A 27402-nucleotide genomic window follows, 5' to 3' on the forward strand; every position below is an offset into this window, starting at 1 on the left:
TGATTGAGCATAGAAAGGTCAGACTGTAGAGATTGTTCATCAGCTGGAGTTTTGATTGGCCAGTAAATGAGGATGTCATCAAGCAAAAAGAAGAGAGGTTGCAGATAGGTTTTTCGAGATGTCACTTATGAAAAGGTTGAAGAGAAGCGGACCGAGGACACTTCCCTGAGGAACTCCAGATGCTACTGGTGCCCAAGAAGAGACGCTTCCACGGTAGGTAACTCGCTGTTGTCGATTAGTGAGAAAGGACTTCAGCCAGTTCCACGTGGGGCCACGAATGTTAAAGTTACGAGCCAGCTTGTTAAGAAGAATGTGGTGAGGCATGAGGTCGAAAGCCTTGCTGAAGTCTAGGAAGATGATGTCAAGTCGAGGTGGATTACATACATGTAGGTCAATAATTGTTCATTGTAGGTGTTAGCAGACTAGTAATGTAACTCCAATGGTTTGAGAAGTCGGTGCTGGAAGTCACTCTCAAAATCTCCTTTTCTCTAGGAGTTACTGTGCAATTCCCATTTGTTGTACAGACGAGAATTACAAGGGTTGGATAGGCTGCCACCATTGGTTACCATTGTTTTCAGTACAGCATACCATGGTTATTTGGCCAAGGGCTGTTTGTACATGGTGACTGATCCTGCTGCATTTTACTTGGTTTAGCAATGAGACAACGACAAATCCCCAAACAAATTATTCCAACAGTTGTAAATGATGTTGCAAATTGGCACGGTGAATACATTTGTTAATGTCAAGTGATTAATATGTACATGATTCTTAGAATGCAACTCACCTTGACTTGTGCTCGGTGTAGAGCTCGCTTATTATTAATATGTCTCCTTGGAAATGGATTTAACTCATGAAACGCAATCTGCCAAAAACAAGAACAAAAACATGTCATTATTTTACTACACGTATGAGGTACCTACTACTGCCTTTTGCACAATATGTGAACCAATCGGCCATTAGTGTCATGAGAAAATAGACACAAATGCCATTCTATATGTGTGATCACTGCTTTCAAACATCAGGGGCAGATTGCAATAAAACGGTCTTTAGTCGGCAGTTATAGCCAGTCAGTTATAGCCGACTATCTGCCTTAGACAGTCTATAATAAAGACTGTTTATTTCATAGCCGGCTATAGCACATACATGTAAAGTAGACTGGTTTATGTACATTGTACGACCGCTTAGTGCAATCCGCCCCAGGTTTTGGACTTGAAATCAAAACGAATTCATAATAATAAAAACAACACCAAAGTCTTAGAGTGCAAATAACAACCAATAGGTACATCATGTAGTTCTCCATCATTGCTGTTTAAACAGGAAACTTCTCTACCTAGCCAAGTGTTTCATCGACCAATCATACAAGAAATTTGATTAAACACCACTGCGCACAGTATTTACACATAACGCAGTCAGGCAGAAAAAAAATCATTTAATTTCCCTTTAAATGGTCGACTTTGCAATGTGTAAAGTCAAGTGGGAACTATCCTAGAAGGCACTTACATGTAAAACCTTTGACAATTGAAGTAGAGGCTACTACAGGTTTGACAAATGACAACACCTTGAAAGGTTTGGCATCACTGAGGAATTAATCACTCAAGTCAAACCTTGAAAGGTTTGGCATCACTGAGGAATTAATCACTCAAGTCAAACCTTGAAAGGTTTGGCATCACTGAGGAATTAATCACTCAAGTCAAACCTTGAAAGGTTTGGCATCACTGAGGAATTAATCACTCAAGTCAAACCTTGAAAGGTTTGGCATCACTGAGGAATTAATCACTCAAGTCAAACCTTGAAAGGTTTGGCATCACTGAGGAATTAATCACTCAAGTCAAACCTTGAAAGGTTTGGCATCACTGAGGAATTAATCACTCAAGTCAAACCTTGAAAGGTTTGGCATCACTGAGGAATTAATCACTCAAGTCAAACCTTGAAAGGTTTGGCATCACTGAGGAATTAATCATTCAAGTCAAACCTTGAAAGGTTTGGCATCACTGAGGAATTAATCACTCAAGTCAAACCTTGAAAGGTTTGGCAACACTGAGGAATTAATCACTCAAGTCAAACCTTGAAAGGTTTGGCATCACTGAGGAATTAATCACTCAAGTCAAACCTTGAAAGGTTTGGCATCACTGAGGAATTAATCACTCAAGTCAAACCTTGAAAGGTTTGGCATCACTGAGGAATTAATCACTCAAGTCAAACCTTGAAAGGTTTGGCAACACTGAGGAATTAATCACTCAAGTCAAACCTTGAAAGGTTTGGCATCACTGAGGAATTAATCACTCAAGTCAAACCTTGAAAGGTTTGGCATCACTGAGGAATTAATCACTCAAGTCAAACCTTGAAAGGTTTGGCATCACTGAGGAATTAATCACTCAAGTCAAACCTTGAAAGGTTTGGCATCACTGAGGAATTAATCACTCAAGTCAAACCTTGAAAGGTTTGGCATCACTGAGGAATTAATCACTCAAGTCAAACCTTGAAAGGTTTGGCATCACTGAGGAATTAATCACTCAAGTCAAACCTTGAAAGGTTTGGCATCACTGAGGAATTAATCACTCAAGTCAAACCTTGAAAGGTTTGGCAACACTGAGGAATTAATCACTCAAGTCAAACCTTGAAAGGTTTGGCATCACTGAGGAATTAATCACTCAAGTCAAACCTTGAAAGGTTTGGCATCACTGAGGAATTAATCACTCAAGTCAAACCTTGAAAGGTTTGGCATCACTGAGGAATTAATCACTCAAGTCAAACCTTGAAAGGTTTGGCAACACTGAGGAATTAATCACTCAAGTCAAACCTTGAAAGGTTTGGCATCACTGAGGAATTAATCACTCAAGTCAAACCTTGAAAGGTTTGGCATCACTGAGGAATTAATCACTCAAGTCAAACCTTGAAAGGTTTGGCATCACTGAGGAATTAATCACTCAAGTCAAACCTTGAAAGGTTTGGCATCACTGAGGAATTAATCACTCAAGTCAAACCTTGAAAGGTTTGGCATCACTGAGGAATTAATCACTCAAGTCAAACCTTGAAAGGTTTGGCATCACTGAGGAATTAATCACTCAAGTCAAACCTTGAAAGGTTTGGCATCACTGAGGAATTAATCACTCAAGTCAAACCTTGAAAGGTTTGGCAACACTGAGGAATTAATCACTCAAGTCAAACCTTGAAAGGTTTGGCATCACTGAGGAATTAATCACTCAAGTCAAACCTTGAAAGGTTTGGCATCACTGAGGAATTAATCACTCAAGTCAAACCTTGAAAGGTTTGGCATCACTGAGGAATTAATCACTCAAGTCAAACCTTGAAAGGTTTGGCATCACTGAGGAATTAATCACTCAAGTCAAACCTTGAAAGGTTTGGCATCACTGAGGAATTAATCACTCAAGTCAAACCTTGAAAGGTTTGGCATCACTGAGGAATTAATCACTCAAGTCAAACCTTGAAAGGTTTGGCATCACTGAGGAATTAATCACTCAAGTCAAACCTTGAAAGGTTTGGCATCACTGAGGAATTAATCACTCAAGTCAAACCTTGAAAGGTTTGGCATCACTGAGGAATTAATCACTCAAGTCAAACCTTGAAAGGTTTGGCATCACTGAGGAATTAATCACTCAAGTCAAACCTTGAAAGGTTTGGCATCACTGAGGAATTAATCACTCAAGTCAAACCTTGAAAGGTTTGGCATCACTGAGGAATTAATCACTCAAGTCAAACCTTGAAAGGTTTGGCATCACTGAGGAATTAATCACTCAAGTCAAACCTTTTCAATATTGAATAAAATGCCATCATTTGTCATTCAGTCTTCAGCATCAAGTTTACAGACACTGGACACGTTTGGTAATTGTCAAAGACCAGTCTTCTCATCATATGTGTAGTAGGGGTAGAAAATTCATTGTATTATTATTCAAGTTAGTTAATTCCAGGTTCTAGTTAATTGCTTTTCCTGTTTACATTGTCCCTTCAGCTGTTTTATTGCACCCCTGTACATGTAGGTTGTTATTTCTTAGAAGTCTTTTGTTACATGTTGGTAAACAGTTTCTTAATCCTTTGGTAGTGTAGTCACCCATCCAGTGCATTGTAGCATAGCTTATAATTATAATCAGATAGCAGCCTGGCAGCGCAGGGAGCACATGTGTTCTTAGCTCTCTTCTTCAAGTTTTGATTTTCTTCATCATGTAATTTTGCCTGTTTCAAGTATTTTCTGCTATTTTGGACTCGGTATCCTAAAGCCATTTTGATTTTAATTTGTAACTTTTCTCAGGCACTGTGTTTGTATTTTAGTTTTGGTTTAGTTGAGTTTTTTTATAGTTCTTGGTATAGGTTTCCTTTGTTGAAGTTGAGGTTTCAAACAGAGTAATTTTAAAGTGCAAGGTCAAAGTCCATTCGTTTTGGTCTAGAGGTTTTTATTGTTAAATACTGCTTTTGTTGATTGATTTATAGTCAATAAAGCTATTTTTTATTATTTTTGTTGAGAAACCTACACTTTGGAGTCACTGTTCCTATTTTTTTGCATCTCCTCGCGTCTTAGCCCTACCGATCTTGGTTTTTCTCATTTGTTCAAGCGAGTGCCCCCATAGTTAGCATTTTTATTTAGCTTTATTCATTCTTTTTCTAAGTGTACTCTTCACCAAAAAAATGTAACCCGGAAAAAGGGTACACTTAGAAAATGAATGAATAAAGCTAAATAAAAATGCTAAATATGGGGGCACTCGCTTGAACAAATGAGAAAAACCAAGATCGGTAGGGCTAAGACGCGAGGAGATGCAAAAAAATAGCAACAGTGACTCAAAGTGTAGGTTTCTCAACAAAAATAATAAAAAATAGCTTTATTGACTATAAATCAATCAACAAAAGCAGTATTAAACAATAAAAACCTCTAGACCAAACTCAGGATCTAAACTTTCTTCCTTATAAACCTTAAATTAAACCTGTCAAACCTAAACCAAGATATTAAACTGAGACTCAATTGACTAAAATACAAAACACAGTTAAACCAGATTAAAACTAAAACTGAAACACAGTTAAACCCGATTAAAACTAAAACTGAAACACAGTTAAACCATCAAACACAGTTAAACCATCAAACACAGTGCCAAAGAAAAGTTACAAATTAAAATCAAAATGGCGTTAGGATACCTGTGTAAATAAAACAACAAGAAATACATTTGATTAAAATACAGTTCTATCAATTAGGAAGAAATACATGGTCTTTAAAAATGCAATCCAATGTTTAAGAAAAGTAACTTCCAAGACAGAATCTCAACAAATATAACTTTACAAATGAACTTCCGAAGAATCACAGGAATATTACAATGCCTCAATTGTCAAAATTATCAACAAAGAATTATACAATAACAAAATGAAAGTATATGCTTACCGAGTCCAAAATAGCAGAAAATACTTGAAACAGGCAAAATTACATGGTGAAGAAAATTACTTCTTTCTCAAAAATGTTCTTACATCAGAGGGAGCCGTTTCTTTCAATGTTTTATACTATCAACAGCTCTCCCTTATGCTTGACCGAGTAAGTTTTTATGCTAACAACTATTTTGAGTAATTATCAAATGTGTCAAGTGCCTTTAAAAGTAGGGAGCTTTCATTTCACAATAACCATATCTAAACTTCACTATCACTTAAGCTGTAATTAAAGCCAAGACCCAAGATGACTGACCTGTGATAGGCGTTGTACATCCTTCATTCTAGAAGGCATCTTCCTCAAGAAGTTAAAGATCTGTATGTAATCATTAAGCTTCAATAATTGTGATTCACTCATCTTGAAGAAAGCCAAAGCAAATCGGAACAGTACTTTATTTCCTTCATACAAGAACGTATCCCAAATCCGCACCATTGTCTGAAATACAACAAATAAATTATTTATAACAGATGCCATCCGGGATAATTTGCATAATTTGGGATAATTTGCATAGTTTGCATCCGGGATCAAGAATATTAATTATTATTATTTTTTACCCATTCACCGATGTGTGTTAGCACTGTATACTCAGAGTCCCGTGAACAATTATCACAGGCATATACAAGTATTACTTGAGTGGGATTCGCACCCACGACCCCTTGCAATTCTAGAGCAGTGTTTTTTACCAACTAGACCACCGAGATTGCCCGATAGCTAGAGGCAGTTTGAATCCTATGTTTTGGCAGAGGGTACCCAAACGATGTTAAGTTTGCATCGGCGATAAAGAATCTTAATTCTGGTTTTTATTATATTAATTATTTGCAAGAATGACATGTGACAGCACTCCATGTTGAATGATATGCAACTGCTTAGAGTCGATACAAGGGACACCATGGACAAGGCCAAGTTGAGGAGAGCCACAGGGAGAAAGCAGGCCAACCCAGAACAAACTGGACAACAGCCTTAAAACTGACATGATGATGAATGACATAATGTTGGTTTTTGTTCAATTTTTTTTTATTAACTGTTATTGTGGGTAGTGTTACTTAAACCATGGAGGAAGGAAGAGAAGGAGCTCGAACGAAGTGACTTCAAAAGTCAAACCTGTGGTACCGCGGTCGTTTAATGACACCTCGTAATCACCCACATACATTACCTTATACAAACAATGGGTGACCTGGCGTGTGTGAGTTTGCGCGTGCGCACTTGGTTCTTCACTCAACTATGGTGTCGTATGGATATACATTGTAAAACAGAAGAAACAACTTTTTTGAGACCTGATCAAAATTGTGTACACTTTCGCCCACCAAATCGCAAGACACATTTGAATACCAACCACCCTCGTGTGCTAATACAACAATTTTGAACCACCACTAGTGACCAGAGAGTCACAAAAAATGTAAAACTATGCCATAATGTTTCCGTGAAACGCCACAAATGAAAACGTGTATATTCACAATTCTGGTCTCCAATGATTCAACTTTACACGAAAGCAACGGTGCAGAGCGGCGGTACCACAGGTTCTGTACAAAGAGATCTAATCCCACTCGTTAATCCGTCGTCCAGCTGGAAGTCTCCTATCTTTTTCCACTGGTCAGACAGGGGCATTGTCAGGGTATTCTTTTGTTACTCTGCGGTTTTGCGGGTCGTTCGAGCTCCTTCTCTTCCTTCCTCCACGCTTAAACCATATCAAACTAATTGAAAGTGTGCAGGCAATGTATCAAATGGGTAAATGTGTGGCTCTTGCAGCTTAGAAAAAAACAATAGTCGCTCCTATCACTGGTGATGAATGTAAATGAGAAGGTCAAGCAACACAAGTCAAGCACCTTGGACTATGAGGGAAATGACATCAAATGATATCAAAGATATAGCGCACATATCTACCAACAAGGTACATGTACTCAAGGCACTACTAAGTATATACATGTACAATTAAAGAGAAAGTTACTACATGTAGGTTAGTGAAGTTATAAATTCTGAAAACCAATTATGGAGTACCTTATACATGTATGGGTTTACAGCAGCCACGGCCAGGAACACCGAGGCAAACCCCTTCTCTTTTTGAAAAGTGCACTGGGTTCTTTTACGTGTATTACACAACACACAGGGTCAAGTTGTACATCCCATCCAAAGGACGAGGCAATGGTTTAGTGTCTTGCACAAGATACACGTTTCATGACTGGGACATGAACCCGCACTCTGCTAATCAGAAACATCAGAGTTTGAGTTCGGTGCTCTAAACTGCTAGGCCATGACCCTTCCACTGGTAGGATTGGATTGATTAGCCAGAACTCGATTCTAATACTCTACATTTCTATGATTTGGAGAATCAGGTTGTCTCAGCCTTTCACCTCTCTGTGGACCTCAGTTTGAATCCCACCCGAGCCTTGCATGTGGATTAGGTTTCAGGCCCTACCTGTCAAATGCCTGATTGCGTGGATTTTTTCCATCCGGATTTTCCTCCCAAATCTCAAACTGAGCATTTATTCTCAATCCATATTCATCCCGTTATTGGTGCTAATTGGTGGATGTGCAGATAAACTAAACAAATAATACCAAAAATATTTCAATAACTATAGACGATGTGATCTCTGACGTCACTCAAAAACCAAAACATGATTTGCGCGCATACCGCCGGGTAAAGCCTTTGTGTCTTGACAGCCAGCTAGAAAGTACACGTAGCTTACCATGACTTTGCGTCTTTTTGCCGGGCGAAACATGATGTGTACAGTGTTTTGTCAACAGAGGGCAGTTTGAACGTAAACATAGGTCACATCTATACTATTAAAAGCGTAACCTGCGCCATCTTGGATTGAAATTAGAAGGTCCTGTGGCATGGCATCCTTATGGAAATCAACACGGTTGTGTGTGTGGAATTCAACATGTTTGTGTCTTTTCAGACGTCGGGTTGCAAGTCTACAAAACCCTGACCCAAACTCCCACTTTATACAAGTCATCTGATTGGAGGAAGTTTGGGCGGCGACCGTGTGTCAACCACTGGTCGATGTTGTTACCAGACTTCCTAGAAATCATTCTGACAGGCGACTCATTGGACAGTGTTTCGCAGATGGTTCTCCGGATTGGTTCACTCATTGCCCCTTGCCCGCCCACCCGCCATTCGATCCGCCCTTTTTGGTCGGGTTACTTTCGTGTTGTACTACATGTAAGCATGGTTCTCCGGATTGGTTCATTCATTGCCGCGCAAGTCGAAGAGTCGAATTTGCATTGAATGAAGTACAACTCATCGTCCGTGCTGACCTCCACATTTCAGAGTGTGACTCAGATGACCTATAATGCTTGCATGGCCCCCTAAATGGTACAGCCAGCTGTATACCAGTGGTACAGTCCATGTCACCACCACACACTGAACGTGTATACACACAGACATTGCTAAGAAGAGAGTGTATAGACCATGTTACTTTTGTTTACAAACCCGTGGGAAAGTAATCGGAAACCTACTTCCGGCAGGCAATAAACATGTGCGCCTGCAATGACCAACGCGATGTTCATGTACAAGTCGAGGCACATTGCGTGGACAGTAGATGCCATTTTCAACATCGTGTCTCAAAGACATTTTGTTGCTCTCAAAGTTTCCAGATAATTCGTCTAAAATTCATTGCCAGATTTCATCATTACTGATTCTTTTCATGCAAGTTTTGCCAGTTAAACTCAAATGAGCACATGAAAACCGTTTTAGAATAGTCTGTTCATGGAGGTAGTGTTGCGGTTTTAAAGTTTACCCAATCACGGAAGTTTGTGAAACGTGTACGTCAACGGCTGGTTTGAAGCTGTAAAAAAGAACTTTGCATTTGGTCAAAGTTGTGAAGCAACACAAGTCCATTCACAAAATTTGTTTAGAGCAGTGTGTTGGTCAGGACTCAGAATGTACATTTTGCCAAATCCGTTTGTTAGGAATTGGCCCCGTTGGGTTGTTATACTGAGATGTTAACAAAAGAGCCCTCATGCAGCTGCATCGGGTACATTCTTAGGAATTTGTCTGTAGGCCTAATACAAAATTGACCAAACTGAACGTAACAACAGGCCTGCGTATAAAACCCTAAAAATAACTTTGCAAAAAGCTTTCTGAAAGTGAAAAAAGTGAGAGAAAATTAAGGAGTAGAACCAATTTACCGTTTGTATTTAGTTTGTACGATATGACTGGCTAGGGTTCCACAGATAAGGATGATAAAATTGATCAAAGTTCTGAAGCAAAACGACATTATAAGTCCATTTACAAAATTTGTTGGAGCAGTGTTTTGGTCTGGACTCAACATGTTTTATCAGGGAATTTGTACACGTACAACGAATGGGCCGTGCGCCCTGGCGGGTGTATTATATTAGGGAGGTTAGCTGCACGTTCAGCAAGCAACGTGAACAAGAAATTGTGTCGTTAAAATTTCGCAAGCATGCAATAAGCCCAAAGTGACAATAAACAGTACACTTTTTTGACGTTCACGTTTAGTGCTCCCGTAACGTGCAGCCTAATGACCAGAAAGTTTACATCACAAATTCAAATGATAATAAGCTAAAAAGAGGCCGACGCTCTTACCCCTCCCCCCCACCCCACCCCAACAAAGTTGTGGTAAACAAACAGTAGATATAGATATATTTGTGGCACACAGCATGTTCCGAAAACTCGCTTTATTTAGTACTGTAACAACTTAATGTAGCGCTCCATAAATCGCGATGAACAAGTAAAGGGCCCAAGATTCTAAAATCAAATCGTTATTGGAAATAAAGCAACAAATAATTCAACCAATCATTCAATGTGTTTATTTTCAATAAAATTTTGCAGATAATACTGTTAAACTTTTTTGCTACCCTCTGTTCAACACGATTGAACCTGCGGACCGCCAACCAGTGCGATTTTTTTATAAGGTTTTTACTTTATTCCCTTTCAGTCGGATAAACTCTGCGGATATTGGCTGTGACTATTCAAGCCTTTTTAGTCGGAATTCTCCTTTGCTATTTAGTACCAATGATTATTGTTGAGGACGATATTATACCAGTCTCTTACGAGCCTTTGGTCTAGTAACTCGGCGCGTTTATTGACGGTGACTATGGATTTGTTCATGGAGGTACCTATGATTTTGTTGAGAAGGGAACCAAAAAAACCACTGATGCCAAATTCATCAGGTTAGAAAAATGTTTTGGTCTGATTGGCTCTTCAACAAAGAACTCCTGATTGGTCGCCAATGTGAAGACACTTGGGTGCACGTGAAGTATACCCGTTGCGCTCCGTCACAAGAAAATACTGTGTAGTGTATAGACGACTAGGTAATTACGTACCATTACATTTGGCTAAGCGGGGAAATACTCAGTGCAGTTGAGATAATAAAGTTAATACAATGCCATAGCCCCTTGAATTAAAACTATGCTCAAAAGTCGGGACAAAATAATCCATTTATGCGGACAACGCGTTTACTTTGTCTTCATCCAGGATATAACTATTGACATGACCTCATATCCTTTGTTGTACTTCATATTTCAATACCGACAAGGTAACACACAATTGAACAACTATCTTGTCACACCTACACCGCGGTAACACTACCATTTTTGTTACGCTAATCTTACAAATCTAAAAGAACAAACTGAAGAGACAAACACATCCCCCCCCCCTTATGGGGAATTACCAAAACTATACACTAAAACATTAACAAACAAACAAGTCGAGATAAGTATACATAAAATTAGTTTCAAGGGCATGGATAAAGAGAAACAAATGGCAAAACACTGATATAATTTTTTCTTTAGACACAAAGAAAAGGAGAAAAAAAACAAAGAAAGAATCAAAGAAAAACAACCAAAATAATAAAAGTATCAAAATCTTATGAATGTTATGAATCTTTAGAGCTTACAATCCTCAATCATTTTAAATACAATTCCCAATCCAATTATACAAAGTTATTATCACCTCCGTCCCTTCGAATACGTCTCTCTTAATATGTATGCATAAGGTACGTTGTCAATCTAACCCAAAACGAGGCTGTGGGCGCATCCACTGCAAGTAGTGGCGGACGTGCGCCATAGCCTCATTTTGGGTTAGAATTATGACGTCATGCATAAATATTAAGACAGGCGTACAATGTATAACACCCTCACCCACATTACATTTCGTAATATTTGTGTAAAGAATTTTCATCATCTAGCGGGGTGCCGCGCAAAGCGCTATTCATCTATAAACCATGTCATATTTATCACAAGACAAAGGAGTTTCTGCATACCAAACAAAACACTATGACTGGCTGACAGGATTGAACCAAATTTGCCTTAGTTTTAACCATAGCCCTCGAAGCAGTCAGTATTTGTATAATATTCACAGGTCAGAGGTTATCAAGAGCTTCTTACCTCTGCAGGGATGTTATCACAGAATATTGTAATGAACCAGTTGAACGTAACAAGAGATAGATCAATCCTACATAATAAACAAACAAAACCATTTCATTAATACAGCATTCTGTTGATTAAATGTAAGGGAACTGTCCTCCAGTCACTGGGTGCTCAGTGGTGCTGCGCTTCAGACATGTGCGCTATAGAGCCTTGGTTAAAACCACTCTCCAGGGCTTGGTCACAGTGGTGTACATCAGTCACATCAAAACGATAGTTAATTTGCTGGATGTTGAAATGATGCTTACTGTGACACTGATTGAAATAAAACAAAATGCCTATAACTCTATTGACTTAAGAAATATAGGAAATGAGCTGAAAAGCTCTGAAGTTATATACATGTACGTCTGTAAATCGGGACCTAGGCAACTGATCTTATTGTCAGCTACTATGATAAACCAAATATCTCTTTATCAATCCCAGCAACATATCACACCACTCTAATTACAAATGTAGGACTTGTTTTCAATAATAGTGGCTTCTTAAATAGTGCTCAGGTCCGTCACGTAGTGCACTCATGGCGCTTCAACATTATCATCCTCGGTCACTGGGCCTTATACATGTCTTATTCTTTAAACCATCTCAGCTCCCTGGGGAGTATACAGCCTGTGCCACCAAATATGAAGCGCACTAAGCTAATCAATCACAAGAACCAAATCTGCCCTCACAGGTACCCGTTTACCCCTGGGTGGAGAGAAGGGTGTCATGCTCAAGGACACAAGTGTCACGACTGGGATTCAAACCCACACTCTACTGAACAGAAACATTATTTGTAATATGGTTGTACATACCCATAAGTGTCAAGATGTACATTGAGTCTGGGAAGTTTCTCTGCGAGTAGGTCCTTGAAGACTCTCTGATCAGTCTGAGATCCAATCAATGTCTTACTGTAGTAATCAGCTGGCATTATACACTCAATAATAGCCACTAGACACCTGCAGTAACAAACATTCAAGTCAATATTGATTACATTTGCTCAAGTTCATGTCACCATTAATTGCTTCTCTTCATCCATATTATAAAATGAGATGTTTAGTTGCTGTGGTGTTATTTTGATTGATTCATTTGGATGCACCAGAGAGAGTTTGAAGAATAATTGACTGATGAGTGAATACATTATTGCATCAAACACTGCATGATAATAATACAAGCAAATTACAATGAACCCTTGAAATTCCTTCTAGATTTCACTTCACAAATCCACAAAACTAATCTCTGAAAACAAACTAGAATTATCAAGAAAAGAAAGCAGTCGTTTTGTTTGACAACAACTAGCCTACCAGAATGCATTTTCCTCATCTAGATACAGCAATCCAATTCCTGCCAGACGATTCAACCCCTGTACAACAAGGAAATAAACACTTTACTACAATGACAAGTCAAACCTTTTTTAGGCCTTAAAAAACACAAGACCATGGCCGTGCACTTGCCTTGTAGCTCAACAACTTGACTGTTATTTTATCAAGCAATTGTGGAACAATTATCTTATTGTCTTTTGGATGAGTAATACTTTAACACTCAACAAAATTAAAAGAACAAATCAAACACAATTAATAATAAGAATAATAGCAATATGGAGCATTTATATAGTGCTATACTAAGAACATAGCGCTTTACAGGAGACGAAGGACAAAACAAAACAAAAACTAATTAGGATTGGTTGTGGAACAGGAATGTATTCAGGAGGCTTTTGAATACAGGAATGAGATCGCCCCTCGCAGACCGGCGGGAAGCTCGTTCCATAGACGCGGGTCAGCCTCGACGAATGAGCTATCCCCGGCCTTCCTTCTAGTTCTGGGAACAGAAAGCCAAGTCTGATTAGCTGATGAGCGGAGTTTTTTCAATTGAAAAACATAAACCACCAAACTTGTCTAGTACGGAGTATAAATATTGGCCAGACACTAAAAACACAAGCCTCATCAGGCATTTGGGTAGTGTGCATTTCAAGCCCTTAAGTTTTGTTTCATTGAATTTAACCAAATAAGTGAACTGGAAGACTTGAATACATGCATAACTTTGTTGAGGTGGAAAACTAATGACTGATAAACTTGTTTTCGTATAATACTGGCACATGATTTTTGTTTGTATGAGAGACATTTTTTGTACCATAAACAGGAGTGAACTCACAGTACTACACTTTGTTTCCCTGTACATAATAAGAGACAAAAACTACTGACATTCAATATCAATTTTTTGTTGTAATGCCCAATTTCAGACCTACAATGTTGACCATGTACTCAGCAGTGGACCAAGTCCAAGATTCCATTATACCGTGGCAGAGTGCTTGTACCTAACCCCAAACAATTCTGGTGCATTTTATGACATACCTTCCCAGCCATACACAACTTCATCTACATGTACGTTTGCAACTTGGAACTGCAGGCAACTCATGACATCAAACCAAAAACCAATCAAACTCAGATACATGTATTCATGAATACACTGTGTGTAGGTTAAATACTCTAATCAATGCAGTCCATCCAAGGCAGGCATGAACTTCCCTCTCACAACTTGGTCAGCAAACATTAGAAGTCAAGCAAAACTTCATGCACTAATTAGATGCGTATGTATTCAAGCCCTTTTGTTGCAAAGAGTGGAGGCCTGGATTTTAACTGTACGGTACATGTATATCAAAAATGCTGTAGAAAGTATATGCATGCTGGAGAGGTTTTTTACAGTGTTGTGTAAAACAAAACAAGAAGAATACGGTAATCCTACCTGACAGTAGCCAATAGCAGGATTATGCACACTGTATGCCTTTAAGACTCGTCTCAATCTAGGTATCTGCATATAAACAAAACACTAACATGCCAATTCTGTCTAGCAAATATATCATACATCGAACTTTTTTATAAAAAACATAAGTTATCAAACAAGCGCAAGTGGAATTATAGCGTTTCTGCGTCCCATATCCGACAAGGCCGAAGGCTGAACAGTATGTGGGACGCAGACGCATTATATTTTTCCGCCTCCCACAAGTGCGCGTGTGATAGCAAATTATCTTCCAGTTTCATTAAGTCAACCTCAAAGTTTAAAATTTCAAAGCATTATTCGATGACAAACAGCGTGCACGCGCAAAGTTTAGAATGTACTTTTTGCACTGACCTATGCACAATACGCAGAGAGCATTATAAAAACTGGGAGACGGTTATAGCTTTTTAAATCACACTCCGATTGGAGCATTTGATTGGAGGATTAGCGCGTACATGTACTGGAAGATAACTGTTTATATGCTCTATTGCAATAATGGCATAATACACACATACATGTACATGTACATGTAATCTACATGTACCGCTGAAGATTACACAATTAAAAATGGTTAATGAATAGACAGTTACTTATGTAGCAGTACTCTCGGACAATTGGTAACAAATCAGAATTGTAAAAGATCAAGGTTAGCACACATAAAAAGAAGTATTTGTCAAAAATGTAAAACATCAATTGAATGTGTAAAAAATAAATACAAAAATCACAATATGAAATTAAAGTTACCCCTTTAGATTCAATGTTGTCAAAGTTCTTGTTGGTCGGCAGCGTTCGCAACAGATCTAACTCAATCTGCTTGGTTGCGGGATTCATCTTAAATTTCTGTAAACAAAAAAAATAAGTAATATTAATTGTTGTTAGCACAGTAGAAGTACAAATTCAGCATCAAACTGTAGGCAAAGTGAAATAAGTTTATTAATTGAATATGTTGCTGGTTTGGGACATGTCACCATTTAACCAAAAGCAAAATAAGAATGAGGTCAGTTCCAGATTGCCTGAATGGTTAAACGAGGTCATAGGTCATTTCCAGATTGCCTGAATGGTTCAACGAGGTCATCAGTATAGCAAATCAGTAAAAAGGAAGCCAATCTGAAGAAGAAAAAAAACATAAGAAAATAACAAAACAAATTCGGACCAGCCTTGTCTAATGTTAGCTCCAGATGCTTTCTTGGGTGGCTGATTGACATCCCTTTTGTTGATGTAATCCTCTTATCTTAATCCCCAACAAGATGTAACACATTATTTGCAATCCTGTACATTTTGGTGATTCATTTTGCTTTGTACATGTATGTCCCACACCTGGGGGTTTGTGTTTTTTTAACTGTGATGACTGACACTGTTTTTAACTGTGTTGATACTTTAAATGTCCGTATAAAAACCGGTTAACTGGTCCAGTCAATGGCTTACCTCTGACTTGATTAACTTCTCATAGTAGCCAGGTCCAGTCAGTTCCTTGTCTCTTTTCACCCTCCATTCAACCATCCTAGTGGCAAGTACATTGAGATATAACAATGATCAAGTATTAAACATAGATGCCGTTTCATTCTTATTAATATCAGGTCATCATAAACATCTCAAACTGATTAAAAATCCCTCTTGTAAAAGGTGGTGACATGATGGTATTAACCCATCCCTGAATAGTCGATAAAGATGTAGCTAGAGCTGTGTTAAGATCGGTTGGCAATACAGGTTTTGTTCTGATTGTCATTTGCATGTGCAGAGAAACTTGTACTGCATAAAGCAATCAATACATACTACATTACTAGTTTAATATGTTTGGAAATGAGAACGATTGCAAAGTATGCCTTTGTACAATTTGTGTGAGTTGCGTGAGTTGCAGGCAAACAAACCCTTTGGGAAACAGGGTTTATGAAACAATATTTAAAACTTTGTGTTGATTCTATCATTCTGTATGTGTGAATGGGAATAAATAATTGATTGAGAAAATTGGCTTTCTTTTACCAAATCCAAAATCTTGTAAACACTAGTAACTGCACAGCCTATACATGTAAGAATTTCAGGACTGCAAGTTATTTTTGTTAACATCCCAATAACTGTATGCAATTTAGTTGAGCTACCTGTCTACTTACTCTTTCCATATCCGATGTCTTGATTCATGTGGTATACCTTGCCTCACAAGAGATTTCAGCTCCAACTGTAAATCAAATAATATACGACTAATCAATGTTTATGAGTGCAATGGCAAAATATTTTCATGAGTTGAAAGATGGAATTTATTTTGTAACGAGGCGGAGCCTAGATAAACGGAATACTCCATCTTTCAATAAATGAAAACATTCTTACTGTTGCACGAATAAAAAACATTCAGTATTTGCTTTACATAACATCCAACAATGTCCAAGTAGATTTTTGTCATTTTGATTGGAGGATACAACCTTTAAAACAAACAAAGCATACAATATTTAATTGTGACATTACAGCCATTTGTTTTGGTTCGACTTGTTTCAATTCAACAATGACTATAAGTGCGTTCTGTACTGCTATTTTGAGACACACCATCGCCATACAACGTAATACTACATTATGGCACGTGTGCCTTATAGAAACTGTACTACTGCATTATCAAAAACAGGCTACTCGCAATAACGTGTTAAGACATCTGCTTGTACTTCACTTAACTTATTTTAATTGTATTTATAACGGGTTTTAACACTGTTTCAAAGCGCTGTACAGTAATAATAATTTTAAAAAACATTCAAATCCAGGATAAAAACATGAGCAGAAATAGCAATAAAATGGCAAATGTCATGAGATTGAATCCGACATAAAAATGCTTGTAGGTTTTTTTTCCACTTGGGAGAGTACCGAGTCTACATCGTTTAAAACACATCTTAGTAAGGGTAAAATCATTTAATACTCTTTATCCCTGATGCAACTTAATTATCAATTATACCATGTGTATTGTTTGTGATAATCTGGGATTAGCTAGTATTATGAATTGATATGGACCCAATTCACCTGACGTCATCATAAGAATAATCTTGGACGCGCCATTTTGGTGGTCAATGACACTGTGAGTTTTTTAGTGAAGTGCGCATTTTAGGCGACATGGCCATTTACACAGAAATTGACCACCAAAAAGGTGAGGGTGGCACAGTCGCTGTATGTGACATGCATGCAAGGGGTCAATACTATGTACTTACTGTTCTTGTGAGTTCCCTATCTCCGTGTTGGACCATATAGTTCTCCCATTTGACTGACAGTGAAATCCCATGGTCAGATCTCTGTGACTGAGAAGTGAAAAGAAACATTACGTGATATTCCCCTCTGCTATCAGACAAGTACAGTGCTCCAAATAACACAATCAAACAACAGGCAAATGTTAACGATGTGGAAGTGTCGTGGCCAAGCAGTAAAGAGCATCTAATTCAAGCTCTTGTGTTCCTGATCAGCAGAGTGTGGGTTCGAATCCCCAGCCGTGACACTTGTGTCCTTAAAGCAAGACACTTAACCACTGCTTCGTCCTTCAGATGGGACGTACATGTAAAACAGTTGGTCCCAAGGTTGTGTAACGCAGAAAAGAACCCAGTGCACTTATAGAAAGAATAAAGGGGTTTGCCGCAGTGTTCCTGGTCGTGGCTGGTTGTCCCACTCACCTTGGCGTAAAGAAACTTGGCACTTTGTATCCTTTGGGGAAAAGGCGCGTTATTATTCGTATTATAAAGACGTATTTACCTGAATTTGTTCTGATCGTCTCTTAGCCAAAGCTGCCTTAGATGTTAACGTATCCTTCTCTCCATCACCACTCTCCTCAACGTCTTCCATAAATCCAAAGCGATCATATTTCCCACTTTAAACAACAAAATCAACACATCCATTTTTAAATCAATACATGGAATATAAGCGTTTGCACATTGTCTTCCAATCCTCTTTTCAAAGCAATATTTAGAAAAAGACTCCTCAAGAGAGAAGATGCTATTTTAAGATTTGCCCTCCACTAATTTAGCATAATAAAAACTGAATGCTTAAAGGCACTGGACACCTTTGGTAAATGTCAAGGACTAGTATTATCTATTGGTGTATCCCAACATATTCATAAAATAACAAACTCAATTGGTCATCGAAGTTGCAAGAGAATAAATGAACGAGAAAACACCCTAACGCAGTAAGCTTTCAGATGCCTAAAAAAGTCTTTAGGCATAAAGTCTTTTAAAATTTGGGAGGGAAATTACCTCTTTCTCAAAAACGTGCAACTTCAGGTTGTTTCTCACAATGCTTTATACTATCAACAGCTCGCCATTACTTATGTTGCTCGTTACAAAGTAAGTTTTTATGCCAACAATTATTTTGAGTAATAACCAATAGTGTCCAAAGTGCCTTTTAGTTCTTTCAAACCCAGTAAAAACATGTTTCGTTGTCAGGGACTTATCCTTTAAAAATAAGTTCACAGGTTGGTTGAATCCATAGGATTATAACAAGAGCAATAGCTCATGCACTGCCATTGCTGCTGTCCATGGAGCACAATGATGTACCCTTGTACATATTCAATGATCATTATGCAGCCCACTGTATGCGTTGGACATGGACAGGTTTTCTGAGAGTCAATATGTTAGACTCAGTAACACGATGGTAGGGGAAGTCAACATTTTTTGTTTGATCCTACCTCCGTTTATTGAAAACTGGAGAAAACAAGTTGTACACCTTGAAGAAGTAAGTCGACTGGCAAAGTGTGATATAAGTAATTAATGGGAGACTTTTGAGATGCTTGGTGGCAGCAGACTTACCAGGTAAAATCCATTGTTCTTGGTCATGTGCGCATGCTCAGAACTACACAAACAATAGAAATTTAACTGGTAAGTCTGCTGCCACCTAGCGTCCCAAAGTAGCCCATTCTTATCAGACAAGATAAACTGAATCTTACTTGCTTATTGTTTCATTCAAAGGCTGCTCCTTGTCATAAGTATCAGACTCTAATGCTTCTTCAATCAGTCTAGATATCAGTTCATCTGTCTCTGCAACTGAGGAACCAGAACCTACAAATAACATACAAAGGTTAGTATCAGACTCTAATGCTTCTTCAATCAGTCTAGATATCAGTTCATCTGTCTCAGCAACTGAGGAACCAGAACCTACAAATAACAAACAAAGGTCAGTATCAGACTGAAAAGCTTCTTCAATCAGTCTAGATATCAGTTCATCTGTCTCTGCAACTGAAGAACCAGAACCTACATGTACAAATAACAAACCAAATATAGATAAGACTGTACAGTGGTATTAATGAGCAACTAAATGCGTCTTGTGTCGAAACTAGTCTAGTCCAAGATGCGATGCGGTTATCCGAGTATAATATATTCAGATCCAGAAGTCCATCTGCGTAGTGGTTATTTGGGATTGCGACTCTACGAAACAGTTCAAGCCATGAACACCTTGACGAAAGGCTAACACATGAGCAGTATGTCTAAAAAGAGTAATTTTAATATTAAAATGTAATAGCTGGTTGTTTTCTTACCTCGTTTGGGTGTCTTCATCTCATCAAGTAACAGAAGGTATTTACTCTGAATCTTATAAAACTCTGCCTCCATCTCACAATACTGCCTGAAAAAAAATAAGGATATGTTAAAACTAAATTTCAAAAATTATTCCTGACTAGTTGTCTGAATTAAACAACATTTAAAAAGTTGTTGAAATTCTTTGCTTTCCACTTGTCAGCACACATGGTGTTTAAGGACACAGGCGTGAGAAGATGCTTAAAGACACTGGACACCATTGGAAGATGCTTAAAGACACTGGACACCATTGGTAGATGCTTAAAGACACTGGACACCATTGGTAGATGCTTAAAGACACTGGACACCATTGGAAGATGCTTAAAGACACTGGACACCATTGGAAGATGCTTAAAGACACTGGACACATTGGAAGATGCTTAAAGACACTGGACCCCATTGGAAGATGCTTAAAGACACTGGACATCATTGGAATATGCTTAAAGACACTGGACACCATTGGAAGATGCTTAAAGACACTGGACACCATTGGAAGATGCTTAAAGACACTGGACACCATTGGAAGATGCTTAAAGACACTGGACACCATTGGAAGATGCTTAAAGACACTGGACACCATTGGAAGACACTTAAAGACACTGGACACCATTGGTAGATGCTTAAAGACACTGGACACCATTGGAAGATGCTTAAAGACACTGGCCACCATTGGTAGATGCTTAAAGACACTGGACACCATTGGAAGATGCTTAAAGACACTGGACACAATTGGAAGATGCTTAAAGACACTGGACACCATTGGTAGATGCTTAAAGACACTGGACACCATTGGAAGATGCTTAAAGACACTGGACACCATTGGTAGATGCTTAAAGACACTGGACACCATTGGAAGATGCTTAAAGACACTGGACACCATTAGAAGATGCTTAAAGACACTGGGCACCATTGGAAGATGCTTAAAGACACTGGACACCATTGGAAGATGCTTAAAGACACTGGACACCATAGGAAGATGCTTAAAGACACTGGACACCATTGGTAGATGCTTAAAGACACTGGACACCATTGGTAGATGCTTAAAGACACTGGACACCATTGGAAGATGCTTAAAGACACTGGACACCATTGGAAGATGCTTAAAGACACTGGACACCATTGGAAGATGCTTAAAGACACTGGACACGATTGGAAGATGCTTAAAGACACTGGACACCATTGGAAGATGCTTAAAGACACTGGACACCATTGGAAGATGCTTAAAGACACTGGACACCATTGGAAGATGCTTAAAGACACTGGACACCATTGAAAGATGCTTAAAGACACTGGACACCATTGGTAATTTTCAAAGACCAGTCTTATCACTTTGTGTGTCTCAACATATGCATAAAATATTTAACTTAATTAGTCGACGAAGTGGCGAGACAACAATGGGAGAAAAAACACCCTTGTCACACGGACTTGTATGCCTTCAGATGCTTAATTTCGGGACCTCAAAATCTAATCTAAGGTCTCCAAATCAAATTCAAATACTTTAGTCTCGAAAAGTATGATACTTCAGGGGGGGTCACTTCTCACAATATTTTGTACTATCAACAGCTCTCCATCGCTTGTTATCTAGTAAGTTTTTATGCTTAAAATTATTTTGAGTAATTATCAACAGTGTCCAGTGCCTTTAAAGGCAGTATGGACACTATTGGTAATTACTCAAAATACTTAGTAGCATAAAACCTTTCTTGGTAACAAGTAAAGGGGAGAGGTTGGTAGTATAAAACATTGTGAGAAACGGCTCCCTCTGAAGTAAAGTAGTTTCAGAGAAAGAAGTAATTTTTTAAAAACTTGATTTCAAGACCTCAGATTTAGAATTTGAGGTCTCAAAATCAAGCATCTGAAAGCACACAACTACCTGTGACAAGGGTGTTTGTTCTTTCATTAATATCTCGCAACTTCGACGACCGATTGAGCTCAAATTTTCACAGGTTTGTTATTTTATGCATATGTTGAGACACACTAAGTGAGAAGACTGGTCTTTGACAATTACCATTAGTGTCCAGTGTATTTAGGTTGTGCTGAATCACAGTGATATACAATGTAAGGCTAGTTGAGTTATACAAAGCAGCAAGTACATAAAGGTCATTGCCATTTGATAGATAATTGTACAATGCAAGTGCAAAGTGAAAGCTCGCAAGTGCAGAGTCTGCTTACATACATACATATACCTTTGGTTTAAAAGCCCTACTCTGTAATCTGGGCCAATCTATACAGTTTTATCTTCATGTTTTCAGGAATTTAAACTTAGTTATGAAAAAAAAACAGAAATCCAGTTTAAAGTGAAGAAAACACATCCCTGTACAAAACATCAGCTAAAAGCTAGTTTAGACAAGTTTGGAGTGACACGTCATCTAATGCGAAGTCGTAAGGCAAAGTCTGGTGTACTAAATATAATGTCAAGACAATCAAGGAGAAAACTTACTCAAACAGTATCTTCTCTCGTTGCAAATCATCTTCCCTGATGTGGTTCAGCTCCAGAATCTCAGAATTCAGAAATTTATTTTGCGTTTCAAACGCCTCGCAAGCATCCTTTAAAAAAAAAAAATCATGACCCATGAGTTATTGATCAGCAATGTGACACTTCAGACCAGTAAACCCTTCAACACAGAGACCTATCTTGGATAGATTGTTGGTCCTTTTTGTATATAATGTAGCATGTCTTGGATTGGAATTTGGAGAAATTTACAAACCATCCCTTTTCATAAACTTTGTTGCATCATGAGCCCAGATTGGAACACTTATCGTAATTTCCTGCATATAAGCCAAACGGCGTATAAGGTGCAGTACTGATATATAAGGTGCAGTACTGATATATAAGGTGCAGTACTGTTATATAAGGTGCAGTACTGATATATAAGGTGCAGTACTGATATATAAGGTGCAGTACTGTTATATAAGGTGCAGTACTGATATATAAGGTGCAGTACTGTTATACAAGGTGCAGTACTGTTATAAGGTGCAGTACTGTTATATAAGGTGCAGTACTGTTATATAAGGTGCAGTACTGTTATATAAGGTGCAGTACTGTTATAAGGTGCAGTACTGTTATATAAGGTGCAGTACTGTTATATAAGGTGCAGTACTGTTATATAAGGTGCAGTACTGTTATATAAGGTGCAGTACTGTTATATAAGGTGCAGTACTGTTATATAAGGTGCAGTACTGTTATATAAGGTGCAGTACTGTTATATAAGGTGCAGTACTGTTATATAAGGTGCAGTACTGTTATATAAGGTGCAGTACTGTTATATAAGGTGCAGTACTGTTATATAAGGTGCAGTACTGTTATATAAGGTGCAGTACTGTTATATAAGGTGCAGTACTGTTATATAAGGTGCAGTACTGTTATATAAGGTGCAGTTCTGTTATATAAGGTGCAGTTCTGTTATTTAAAGACGCATTGCCTTAATAAGACCTAACACAAGTTAATGTACAAAGACGCATTGCCTTAATAAGACCTAACACAAGTTAACAGGTCACATTAGATGAGATGCAGTGATTTTGCTTTGAAAGTTAGATAATCCGAATCTTTTGTTTTGGGGTTGTGCAGGAAATTTTGGTACTTGTATATGTATGAACCAAAGCACATGCATACACAATCTGTTTGAGTTGTCTAAAATGAAGTTTATTCTCAACCATGTCTGAAACCAGAATGTGTTCCATTATTTGGGCATTAAGAAAAGAGTTGGGACTCCAAGCAAGACTCTTAACTATCATTTGCATCTCTCAACCCAGTGTACCTGTGAGGGCAGAGATGGTTCTTGTGATTGATTTAGCTTATTGCGCCACATACTTAGCAGCACAGGCTGCATCCTCCCCATCACGCTGAGATGATTTAAGGAATGATTTAAATGACCCAGTGACCCGGGGTACTAATGTTGGAAGAACTTGGAGATGCCCTTAGTTTATGGTGTATAAAGCGCTACACACACAAAATATTTTATATTATAATCACTAACCATTGAAAATTAAGTATACATACACTGTATACATGATCATAGTTGCTGAGTATTTACCTTGAGTTTATCGTATGCTATTGGATCAATGAATGGAGTACTGTTGTTAACTGTGGATGAGGATGATATATGTCTACTTTGTTGTTCATTACTGGGAGTGTTGCCTTGTGTGCATCGGACTTCATTACCAGATTTGTTTGCAGGAGTACTTTGTAGTCTACTAGATAACCTAATTGGTTCATTCTGCTCCAGCTCATGCACCTTGACAAAGGAAACAGAAACACTCTGTGTCAAACTACTACATCTGCAACATCACCCCCTTCAACCTCATAGTCATGCTAGATGATCAGTCGTTAACACAACTACAACTGTATGTTAAAATCACACTTTGGGTAATCTCACTATTTCAAATCATGGATTACTTGTATATGGTTTTCAACCTAAATAAGGGAATAAAAGGGTAGCGACGAGTTCTTAAGCAGCCGTTTAAAACCGTCAGAGTCGTTGCCGTGTGATTTATCGCACGGCAACGACCCTGCTAGGTTTTAAACGGACGTTTTAAGAACGAGTCACTACTCTTTTATTCCCATTCATAAATGCCCTTTTTTTTTAATCGTTAAAAAAATACAATTATAGATACTTTGAAAATTGAAACTTGGCGGTTTGAAATATTTTTTTCAAAAACTTTGTGAAGAATCTGTTTGAAGTGTGCGGGTTGTGTGTACGCGGGTGCGCTTATAAATATATTACGCGCTGTTACTAATAGCTATGAATTGCGCGTTCCCCGTGATAATATTGGCGCACGCGTGCGCCTGACACGCGGAAGCCAGCCAGTTATAAACAGCTGCAGCTGGTCATTGTCAACCTTTAAACACCCCCACATGACGTGCTCTCCACCAATAGGAGTAGCGAAACTGTCTGGGGAATTTATTAATGCCTGATAACATGTTAACACGGGCATATAGTGGTCTAACTATATGTAGGTGTCCTTTTGTGTCAATGGTTGATGTAATAAGATGTCCGAACATTCTGTATGGTATGTGAGTTTCCCAACAACAGACTTTTATGTAGACTTGCTTAAAAGATTCACTGTGTAACATGCACTGTACCATGCACCATGTATACACACTATGGTACAATGTTTCAGTGGACTGATACAGATCGAGACAAAGGCAGTTGAACTGCTCTTCAATTTGGTCATAGTTGTCCCAAAACAATTTCTGCAGGTACCATCTGAATATTATTTGATAAGCTGACAGAGCCAAATAAGTTTTGTCTAACTTGAAGTTATTACAACCATTATAACCTGTTGGAGCTATTTAGCAATGCTTATCCAATACTTGCTACTGCCATCAGTGATAGGTTCATGTATGTTGGCCACCAGAGCTCATACACAAAAATACCTGTCATGACTTAAGCAACCTGTAAGGCTTGGTGTAAAATTCAATAGGAATCCAATCGGATACCCCACACACAGCCATACAAACTCTGGGATTGTTTTGCCATTATTTGGATTGTTGATATTGTTGTGAGTTCAGTGTGTAGAAAGACGCAACTTAGAAGTATTAGACAGGGACAGAATATTGTGGTTCAACTGGTTTAATCACGGACAAAGGTCCGACAACTTCAGAATCCAATTGAGAACTAACTATCATAATGTTCAGCTGTCTTTTTATACATACATCATGTTATTACTTCAGAACAAAACATTCTATAAAATGCATCCATATAAAACCATTAATAAAGGTAGCGTTTAGCATGGAACCTGGCAAAACAACCTGCCGTATTCCACCAACAGAGGGCGCTAGCGTGGCCAAACGAGCTCCCGCTGTTTACACATGCGATTCCATTTCACGCACAGCAGATGTGATCAAGTGTTAAATGCACGAGCGTTCAATGTGGCGCTGATCGCGCGGATTGCAGAGCGTATTATTAGCAGGTAATGATTAACCAGACTTAAGTAATCAATAACTAATAACTAATATTCAATAAGCAATTAGTGTCATGTAATTTCAAAACAATATTTACCTTTATAGTCAGGGCCATAACAATTTGATCTTTAGCTGCAACCATCTCCATAAACATTGATAACTGCTCATTTAACTGATCCACTTCTCTTTCCTTAGATCTGTGAATCACATATAAACAAAGTGCATGTCAATTTTATATTTGTTACTTACATGTAAGGGATTCTCAATAGATCTTTATCACGCTGTCACCATCTTGGTCATGTTCCCTGTTTCCAATTACACTAATGAACGCCAACATTCATTGCACAACCATGGCACCAGCCTCAGTTTGGTTACAATGCCTTGGAATGGAGTAAAATCAAGATGGCCACACCGTGATAAAGGTCTATAGGATCCTTAAGTACTTTATAATGTACCCATTGAGCTGCTTCAATGGAGTCCTGTAACTGCTTACACTGCAATGGAACCCATAACCAAGTTTGGCCATGGATTTCTTTTTAAAACACTCTCTAGGTCAACTGCAAGAATTTTCCCAATTCAAACACACTCTTCCAGTATATTGAAACAAATTAACCAAATGTTACAACTTAAAGGGATTGAGTATGCATGGTACATGTAGTATGTTTAGGAATGAGGTTATTAAAAAAAAAATGAGTAAGTCAAGTCTAAAACTTTGTTTTCACTCGCTGGCCATCAAGTCAAGCAAATTTTCTTGATTTAACGATTGGTGGACGACATACATTGGGAAAAATGTGGCGAGAGCATTGTAGTACAAGGTTGTATTAATTTAGCTTGAAATCTAACCAGAATGAGGTTGATATTAAACTCCACAGCACGTCTCCCAACCCCTGAAAATCAAGTTGTGTTCCCCCCCCCTCTACATATTGTTGTATAGATCATGAAGGAAAGAGTCTGACTTTATATATGCATGCGTGTTTAATGTTAGTCTAGAATTGTACAACCTTTTCACAAGCTTAAGAACAATTTCTTTTGAAAATTTTACAACCGTATCCCTCATTTATTGTGACATTGAACATTGTACATGCCAGGCAGACTTGTAAACAAGGGATATGACTCTCATGCTGCTGTTTGTCAATTGATTAATGTTTGAAAGTGAACTGTTCAAAAGTAAGAGATTTTAAAGTCTCACCTGAAAAAAAAGAAGTTTTTCTCAAAGTAAAAAGTCAGGAAGCTACACCCTTGCATCTTAAGATTGGGTTATTTGACTTCACCAATTTCATCATGCAGGCGGCTTAAAAATGGTCAATATAAGTTATCACACAAGCGCGAGTGGAAAACGGAAAATACAGACCTTCCGCATCCCATATCCAACGAGGCCGAACGCCCCATATCCAACGAGGCCAAAGGCGAAGTTT

The 27402-nt window shown here is 38.3% G+C and overlaps 1 protein-coding gene across 1 annotated transcript in view; it reads right to left on the bottom strand.

Annotated features, from left to right (window-relative positions):
- The window catches only part of LOC117299371 (TBC1 domain family member 2B-like), a 51884-nt gene that overhangs the window by 4152 nt on the left and 20330 nt on the right, over positions 1 to 27402 (bottom strand). The window contains exons 14-29 of the mRNA XM_033782909.1: positions 26085 to 26184; positions 24117 to 24317; positions 22523 to 22629; positions 20049 to 20134; positions 19461 to 19572; positions 18275 to 18389; positions 17743 to 17829; positions 16669 to 16733; positions 15986 to 16061; positions 15305 to 15400; positions 14528 to 14593; positions 13090 to 13148; positions 12601 to 12744; positions 11771 to 11837; positions 5678 to 5857; positions 785 to 862 (exon numbers count right to left, since the gene is read on the bottom strand). Coding sequence (XP_033638800.1) covers positions 785 to 862; positions 5678 to 5857; positions 11771 to 11837; positions 12601 to 12744; positions 13090 to 13148; positions 14528 to 14593; positions 15305 to 15400; positions 15986 to 16061; positions 16669 to 16733; positions 17743 to 17829; positions 18275 to 18389; positions 19461 to 19572; positions 20049 to 20134; positions 22523 to 22629; positions 24117 to 24317; positions 26085 to 26184 — 1639 coding nt within the window. The remainder of the gene's footprint in view (positions 1 to 784; positions 863 to 5677; positions 5858 to 11770; positions 11838 to 12600; positions 12745 to 13089; positions 13149 to 14527; positions 14594 to 15304; positions 15401 to 15985; positions 16062 to 16668; positions 16734 to 17742; positions 17830 to 18274; positions 18390 to 19460; positions 19573 to 20048; positions 20135 to 22522; positions 22630 to 24116; positions 24318 to 26084; positions 26185 to 27402) is intronic.

This window comes from Asterias rubens, chromosome 14, assembly GCF_902459465.1.
Source record: "Asterias rubens chromosome 14, eAstRub1.3, whole genome shotgun sequence".
NCBI classification, from domain to species: domain Eukaryota; kingdom Metazoa; phylum Echinodermata; class Asteroidea; order Forcipulatida; family Asteriidae; genus Asterias; species Asterias rubens.